Here is an 8,855-nt window from a genome sequence, read left to right as displayed (position 1 = left end):
GGCGGAGGCGGAAGACCGCCCGGGGGAAGCGGGGGCTGTAAGTTGGACAGCTGGGGTGGAGGTAGTGAAGGGTCCGGTTGCAGGGCAGATAGGGGGGGGGAGGGGGCAGGCCGTAGCCATAGGGGACCCTTGCGGGCAAGGGGAGGGGAGGACCTGGACGTGGTTGGGAAGCAGCGGTGCACAGGAGCAACAGGGGGGAGTACTGGGGGGGCTTGCAGGAAGGGACGTATGCATGAGTTGGATAGTCTTCATGCCTTTCATCGTTCTGAGGCCGGTTGGGTTGGTTACAGTTTCTGCGGTCGTTCGGGAAACATGGCGAGGGGGGTCAGGCGCTGTCTGGGAGGGGTGAAGGGGTGTATTGCAATGGAGGATGCGGGGAGGGCCAAGGGTGATGGGTGCAGGTGGTGCCGGATTGACCCGGAGTCAGCGTTAATTCGGAGCAGGCAGCAAGTTTTCTAAATAAATAATTGAGATTGCAAAGTCATGGCAGCAAGCTGAGATGCGGAAAGACGTGATAAAAAAAAAAACCAAGAGAAAAGCAAACTCGATTTGAGGCACTTCATCGGCAATTACTGTTCAAAACAAATTGCGACGAGAGGAAGGCAAACACTGGAGTCGTGCAAATGAGAACAAACTGCAACGGGCAAAGGCAGAAATGTTTAAAATAAACAAGACTGAGGGAAGGCAGAGAAGGGGAGGGGGGAGGAGAAATGCGACACGGCGGGCAGAGGAGGGGGCCGAGTTAGAGAGAGGCAGAGACAAGTTAGACTGAACTGTCTGTTCAGAGTGGGTTGGTGGGTAGGTAAACAAGACGGAGGGAAGGCAGAGAAGGGGAGGGGGGAGGAGAAATGCGACACGGTGTGAAGCAGCAGGGGCCTTTGAAGTGACGCTAAGCTTCACTTCAAAGGTGTGGGAGGAGTGCTGCTACGGCCTGGGGGAAGCTGGCTGGGGAGGGGGAGGAGAAATGCAAGTTTATGGCCCAAAAGCGCGTGCCTGTGGCCACGTGAACTTCATGAAAACCGCAGCAAAAAGCTAGTGGTTTCATGAGGATTTCGAGCACTTGAATTCTCGATCCCTCAATGCGCTTGCGCGCATTGTAGGTCACGAGACCTAAAAAAGGTGCCACTGTGTTCTCCTTCTGTGAATGGCCTTGTAGAGTGCATGAATAGGTTTTGAAAAGAAGGAATGTACATGCAAACAACATGGATATGGTCACATTTATTTGTGAAAAAAGTCTGGACTTATCACAATGCTCCACATACGGTTACAAGGGTATCTCCGTTCAAGGCGTTAAGGGTGAGAAATTTAAAACATCAATTGACACAAACATTGAACTAAAGGAGCAAATGTGCTCTATGTGAAGAAGTGAGAAGGCATAGTGTTGAAAGTAAAAGTCGTAGTATGGAATATCATGACAAGATTACCTAGGAATACATGCCAAAAGACCATTTGTGGTCAGGGACTCCCGATTTGATTTTTGAAGCCAAAAATGTTTTTTTTATTTTAGCTGTTTTCCGCCTAAAATTCCATTTGTTTTAATGCATGCCAAGAGGGAAAATGAAGTTCCCCGAGATATTTTTCCAAAATCTTCCTCGTGTTAGTTTTAAAATGTTTCCCAGTATGCACAGATCAACAGAAAAAAAATGATTAAGGAGGAGTTCGGGTTTTTGTTCAGAAACCACGTAAAGTTACTCAAGGTGATTATATTTTTTTCGAAACCTATTCGAGTGAGAAAAGTATCATTCACTGCCGTACTCCTAGGGGGCAGCGGTGGGTGGAACAAGAGCTCAGTAGTTAACCTCAATCCTGGTCAAGAGAAAATATCAAGGTTCGAGTACTTCTGTTGTATTCCCCATTGGGAAAACAAGCAGGCTCTCACTTCCTCTCGCCCACAGTTTCGGGCAGCTACACAAACGATTGAGGGCGGATGACACGGCACGTACTTTCCACGCCCCAGGGCCCTGCTGACGTTCGAGAACGCACGTACGTTTTCCAGACGTATCCTCCTCACGTGACGTCGTGAAAGCCTACTTAAGAAGCTCAGCCGGGTAGCGGCCATCATTTATTATTTAAACAACAGTGAATGAAAAAGACGAAGAGTGAAGCCGATGAGGGAGTCCGATGAGCGAGTCATGGCCATGAGCGATAGCAGGAGGTGCCCGAGGACTAAAGACAGACGCCGCGAGCAGGACCCCACAGCTGCTGCTTTTTGTTGGAGCGCTTACCTGACGGGCTGACGTTACCTGGTGAGTGGTGTTGCTATTCGTTTCATAAGTACCAGTGGCGTTAGTAGTTCACATACCCGGTTACAGTGGGAGACTCGCGTTTTTTAAGCCATAAATAGCTTTCATTTATCAGCCTCTCGTCTAAAATTGCCTCCGTTACAATGTTAGTCTATATACGATTGTAAACGTTCGTTTTGTTCTTACCTAGTTCCTGTTTCTAAATGTTGACATGTACCGTCGTCCCAGCGCTGCGAATGCTAGTGCCTCGAGTAATAATAGATCAGCCAACAGTCGGTACTGAGGAGGTACCTAGGTCATATTGGACTAGGTCTGGGATGTTGGTGCTAATGCTCCGGTTACGAATGAGATTATTATACTGGGAAAACGTTTTCTTGGTCTTTGTGAATATCAGTGATGGGGGTAGACATGTGGTTGCAGTCAAATATAGCGCGAATCTGGTCCAGTGCATTTTACAAGAGCATCGGATTGCATTCCACGATTATTTTGTATGCACTGGGAGAATTAGACTATAAGCGCACTATGAGCCGGTGACCGACTCTCACCTGGTTTCCCCAGTTCCGAAGTCTGCAGCTCTGACCTTTAGGCCACATAACGAGTCCTAGTTGTCACTGAGTGTGAAATGCTAAACTAATACTGGAAGTGGTGTCTGCGCGTAATACGATTACTACAGGTACAGATGCATTTGATTCCATCAGTGTTGGGTTCTCGTTTAGACTACAGTGCTCTGTGCCGACACTGGCATGTTAGGACAGATGCCGCGATAATGCTAGTACCAGTACTATCCTGGGGCACTGGGCTGCAGTTCTGAGGTATTAATGTGGCTTCTGGAGTATCGCCTATTGCACGGGAGCGTTGGTAGTGTAGTTAAGATGAAGCAGTCGACACAGGTGTTGAATACTAGTAAAAAGACACTGGTAGTGTCTATATAGAACTGCACTTAGCTTAAACGCAGGAGTTAGGGCAGATTAACGCTTGCGCTGTAACGTTTCTAGCTACTGGCCCTTGCTACACTTTTCTAGCAGTGAGTAGTGTACGGCTGATTTCTGTTAATAGTCTCCTTGGTTCCGGTCCACCTCTCGCTCGTTTTCGACATCTGAAGTAGGCATTCCAACTTCAGTGGTATTTAAGTGCATCGGACCTTTTGTCTCCACTTGCAACCAAGTCACTACGGTTAGTGACGTACGTGAAAACAGATGTCCCACTGTAGGCTGCTGTTGTACGAAAACGTTGTATAATAAACTGTCCACATCCTCACCCTGATGACCTCAGAGCGTGGACGTTCACATTTGCATCAGGTGATGCGCAATCGTGTTGGTGGTTGTCATAGCAGAAGATCACGCTGTACTGTAGACGATGCCTGTTTCTATCGGGAACCAAGACTGTAATCGTTACGTAAGCAGTACGACTGTCATACGTTGTCCCTGTGAAATAGTAACGCACGTGTCAGCGTGATATACATTCAACTCCCATGTTCCGAGTATCTCATAGCCCAACTGCTTGTTCCAAAGGTGCATACATGTCCAGGTGTAGGGTAGAGCAGTAATGCCGAACCAAATGGACTAGCTGGTGGGTATTTGATGGCCAGGAGATAAAATAATTGTTTTCGTTTGTTTCTTATATAAGTCCTCTGGCATTTCTGCGTTTGAAGTTTCAACACTTTACGTTCCCATTGCGTGGAGATGTGCTAGCTTTCATAAAAAGTGAGATCACCATTGGTGACTGTTTATCAAATGGTGAGATGTAGCTGATGCGACACCCTGGACCCTTTTAGGTCCAGTCCTGCTACAGAATTGTCGCCTAGCCCCCCTCCCCCTAACCACTTACACTTAACAGCCTCCATTTTGCTGGCATAGACTAGTAGGGGGGCAAGGAGTGAAAACTAGAATACATAAACTGTGTCTCTTAGAACTGTTTGATTTATGTTCCTGTTGTCTGTGCGACCCTTGTGACCAAGGGTTTCCGGAACACCAAAGGTAAGGCTGGAGCAGTGGTTGTTACCCTCTGGCTGCCCCGAAGTCCCATAAGGCCAACTCCAGCGCCAGACCCCTGCCAGTCTCTTTTCCTCCTTTGTTTACTGACCTTTCAGAGTATCCAGTCATTACAGATTTCCTACTTTCTGTACATGCCAATCTGAATTTTGTACTTTGCGAAACAACATTTCAGAGCGAGCAATGGTGATGTTTTTTTTTTTTTTTGTATATTGGTGGGCTATGGCATCCATCCCACGCTGTCTGCCTTTCTGCATGGCTTGTTACCAAGAAGGGAAAAGCATCATACAACTTAAAGGGACATATTTTGACTGTTAGACATTGTAATGGAGAGCATGTCAGATAAACTACACTTTGTATATTTGCATATTCTAAATTCCTGCTTTTTCCCCCCACAGAAATGGGTAATTGTGTGAATTCTGACTCGAGCTACCTCAGATGTAATTCTGCCATGTGGAACCACACAGAATTTGCCCAGTCTTCCCAAGGAGGTACCCTCTCCATCATGGATATTATGGAAGGGCAGTATTATGCTCCGGTGGATGCAGGCTTTCCTGGACTAGACACCAACATCAACAAGTTGCTAATGGCTGCAAAAATCCTAGAGTTCGTGATCTCCATGGCTGGGAGACTCCTGGCCAGAGAGACCAACACTTGGAGGTCTCTCCCTACAAACTGGTTGAGCAAGATAATCGGCATGGGCAGATGGGTCTATCAGAAAGTGTCGCTGAAAGCCAGTGGAGGGCAGAAGGCTGGGCAAGGAGACTCCAGAATGGAACAAGGCAAAGGCACTGTAGAAGAAATTGCTCCAGAAGAATACTCTCTAATTGGTGCAGTCACTGGATTGATGCACACAAACATGGAACCATACCTGACAGAAGGAAGTGACTGTCCAGAGACAGCTAAGGGAGTCTTCAGCATGAGGGGAAGCCAGGATATGCTCTCTCCCCTACGGGAGGAGCCTAGAGAGAAGGCAGCCTTCCTTTCCTGCACAAACCCCTTTATTCTCTCCATGGTGTGTTGTCCAACGGAAGATGAAGACTCCTCATCAGACTGGTCCAGTGAGTCCGAGGATGAAGATACGGCGCATGGGGATATAGTTTCATTGGAAGGCAAAATGTACAATGTGCAGGGTGTCTCAGAAGAAAGAATTGAAACACAGAAAGAAGAGGATGAATCCTCTGACTCGAGTGTTTGCTGGGTTAGTGCCTCCAAGGACAACATGAACGACTCATTTGACTCTGTAAGCGACTGGTCTGATTCAGATGACGATGCTGTTGGGACATCCTGGGACTCCGGAGATGAGGCTAGCTGTGAGGAAGGGGGCGAAGACCTTTGGCTTTCCTTCTGTCGCAGTGATGACCCATATAATCCATTCTCGTTTGCAGTGCCCACCACTAAAAGTATCCAAACCTCAGATATGCAGGGACCTGGCCTCAAAAACACGCCTGGTGCGTGCCACACGCATTCAAGATTGGAAGAGCCAAATAGTGAGAATTTAGTCAATCTGTTTCATGTGCCCCCAAAGCCGTTCACCAAAGGACCTGTCCAACAAGCCAATACTAGATCTTCTTATCACAGTAACTGTCTACAGACCAAGGCAAGCACCAGCGCCATAGCAACCAAAGCTTCAGAGGACAACCTTGGATGTGACAGCTGTCCGACTAAAAAGGTGAGTTGGTACAGAATCTTTTGTATCGGGTGTTAAATGTGACACTGATTGGTTGAAGTTAGAAACTTTAATACTACTGTAAGTCTGATAGAGCCACAGCATCACACAAGACTGGCCACTGCAAGGACTTATTAGATCGGTCCTGCTGTTTAATTTCCCCCCATGTATTTGAAATCTGCGAGGGCAGAATTTTTTAGGTTGGCAACATTGATTAGCTCTGCTTTCTTGGGTTTGAAAATGTTAGTCAAGCCTGGGCGTGCATCAATCTCCCAAGTGGTAATTCATGGGAAATGAGTGTAGACAGGAGACCTCGGCGGTCACTTTTCCTGCTGTTGCGTGAGATTGCGCGTGCGATCCTGATGCCACCGCCTGCAAGGGCTGTTCGAGCGAGGAGGAACAATGCCCTCTAGGGGGGGGGGGGGACAAAGGCGGTGTTTTCGGAGTCAAGGGACATGCGTCTTGCATAAGGCGCTGCAGCTCCAGACCCTGGCTGTTCCCCTGCTGATAGCGATTCTAGTGACTCACAGCAATGGAGCTTAGTCAGCCGCGGGCTCTCCCCTTGCAGGCAGATGCTCCCATGTGGCTGCCCATGACTCAGTGGCCACGCACGTGTTGGGTGAGCTGGAGAAAGAAGGCCGTGAAATACTTGCATCAGAAATATTCTGGGAAGTTCTACAGATGCAGTTTCGCTCGAAATAATTTCTTAGTCTGACTTTGTTATATGGGTTTCATTTATCGGGCAGGTTTGACAACTCTCTGCCTGACATTGTTACGAATAGAGCGGGCTTTGGCTGCCTCCAGCGGAGCATTACACTAACCAAGTTTTTGGCTATGTGGTGTATCATTCAGCCTTCCAGGAAGTGCTTATGTTGAAATTAATGAGTAACTGCTTTCCGTCTGAAAAGTACACAAACATGGCACAGTTTGCCACTTTCGGTCATTTATCCCCTGTATGCATTTTATACAGAAAGCAGACAGTTTGCTTTTAGCCAAAATTGCAAAGGGAGTAGGGGGGCTTTAAGGTGGTACAGCACACTTATGCCTACAGTGCATTTGTACATTCATTTGTTTACATGCATTGTCACGTTTGCCAGTGTTTGTTACATATTGTAGTATTTTTTCAGTTGTCAGTAGTGTTCTGTTCGTTCAGCAAGCTGTGATTCAATCTTGTTCTGTCATTTTTGTGCTCAAGCAAGTATGGTGTGCTCCGTGCAAATTATCCCTGAGACCCGTCTCAGTTCTAGTGGGTGTGACATCAAGTTTCCCTTAACTTAATGTTTTTGCTCTTTATCCTTAGGTGAGATTTTCTCCAGTTGTCAAAGTACACCAGATGATTGCCTGGAGTTATGCCCACAGGGCTGCTCGACGTGGACCATGGGAGGAGCATGCTCGTGACCGTTGCCGCTTCCAGAGGCGGATCACAGAAACTGAATCTGCCATTGGCTACTGCTTGGACCCAGCACACAGGGAGTTAGTGTGGGCACGGCTCCATGGGAGCTTGGACACTGGGGTCAAAGCTATCTGTGCCAGAGACCAACTTTCTTGAGGTGCACAACTACAATGGACATTAACTTGCCCGAAATGGACCCTTCAGTTGCCTAATGTTTACCTCAATTTTTTTTTTCTACGCTACAATTTTCTTCTGAATGGTATCTTTACCTAAGGTCAGGACCACTGGAATTATGTGGCAGTAAAGGGCCAAATTGTGTCTGGGTTGAGTAAATTAGTCTGCAAGAAAAGGAAAAACTGGTATGCAGCACATTTTGTGACCGTATTACTTCATTATTTTGAACTTGACACTGTCTGGGCTTTAGTTGCACGTCTTTAGTGCCAGTTTAACACCAAAAGATAGCAATAAGCTACAGAAATGTGACCAGTCAACCGTTGCGATGCACCTTCCACTGTGCAGCAACGCTTGATGCTGCGTTTTTAGCACACTAATCAGTTTGTTAGAAAGTCTTTTGTTGACATCTGCAGATTATGCACCATATTATGGATTATGCAGCAAAACTATAACTATGTGAAAATAGTCTGTCACAATTTCATAATTCCAGCGCTCCTGCCCTAGGTTACCAAATGTTGCACTGTAAACCTTTTTGTAACTAGCTGTTATGCCTCTAATACCACTTTCTTAATTTTGGTTTATTTTCATTCAGATTTGTAATGTCCTCTGAGATCTGTTATTGTTGGTAGTCAAAATTCTTGAAGCACATCCAAGAAGCAAGAAGGCCGATCATATCTTTGGTATTAAAGGGGCGGGGGGGGGGTCTGTCCTCTGCAGCATCTCATTAATGTTTATGGAGTATTGATCCCACTGCGTTTACGTTCCCTGTTGTGCTAGTTTACCTGCATTAAGCCTGCAATACATGACAGGCTCTGAGCAGAGCACTGCCGTTTTTTTCTTCAGGGGACACCTTGTTGGGAAGTGTGCGTTGGTATTTCCTTTTTGCCAGATCGACAGTATCTTTTTTCACTACTCTTTTGGCATGCAACAGTGTTCAAGAACTACATGTGCAGCTGGGAAATTCTGTTTGGATTTGTTTTGTATTAATAGCCAGGTTCTCAGCGCAAAGAATTCTTATTTATTGTAATTTATATTTATATGAAGCATGTAGAAGAGTGGCCTGGTGCCATAGATGGCATGTGTGAATGGTTTCTAGAAACTACAAGCCTGGCGCTTGTAAGAACTTTGTAAATTATGGTTCTTATAAATAAAGGAAATATTTGTGACACAAACTGGTTTTGTTTTCAGATGTCTCGTAATTTTGTTTCAAGTTATAATTAAGTGTTGTCTGGAAGGCATGGACTGGGGGTGGGGTAGCATATAAATAGGGACCAGGGAAGGAGCATAGTCATCCCCCCCCGGGCCCTATCGGTAGGAGACAAAACTGGATATAAATGCTTGATGTGCTCGTGAGAATATTTGTCTGCAAATCTCAATAGATTAAT

At 46.4% G+C, this 8,855-nt stretch overlaps 1 protein-coding gene across 1 annotated transcript; it reads left to right on the top strand.

Annotated features, from left to right (window-relative positions):
- The first annotated feature begins 2,029 nt into the window (after positions 1-2,029).
- On the top strand, positions 2,030-8,646 carry LOC144770531 (uncharacterized). Its single transcript, XM_078655134.1, has 3 exons — positions 2,030-2,246; positions 4,633-5,906; positions 7,204-8,646. Exons 2-3 carry the CDS (start codon positions 4,635-4,637, stop codon positions 7,450-7,452), a joined length of 1,521 nt encoding a protein of 506 aa, XP_078511260.1. The 5' UTR covers positions 2,030-2,246; positions 4,633-4,634; the 3' UTR covers positions 7,453-8,646.
- Positions 8,647-8,855: the final 209 nt, after the last annotated feature.

The sequence above is a fragment of the Lissotriton helveticus genome, chromosome 7 (genome assembly GCF_964261635.1).
Source record: "Lissotriton helveticus chromosome 7, aLisHel1.1, whole genome shotgun sequence".
NCBI classification, from domain to species: domain Eukaryota; kingdom Metazoa; phylum Chordata; class Amphibia; order Caudata; family Salamandridae; genus Lissotriton; species Lissotriton helveticus.
This window is presented reverse-complemented; position numbering and strand designations above follow the sequence as displayed.

Coding starts and splice junctions, on each gene's coding strand:
- LOC144770531 (XM_078655134.1), top strand. CDS start 4,635: ATGGGTAATTGTGTGAATTCTGACTCGAGCTACCTCAGATGTAATTCT. Junction 5,907..7,203: donor ACAGCTGTCCGACTAAAAAG/GTGAGTTGGTAC, acceptor CTTTATCCTTAG/GTGAGATTTTCTCCAGTTGT.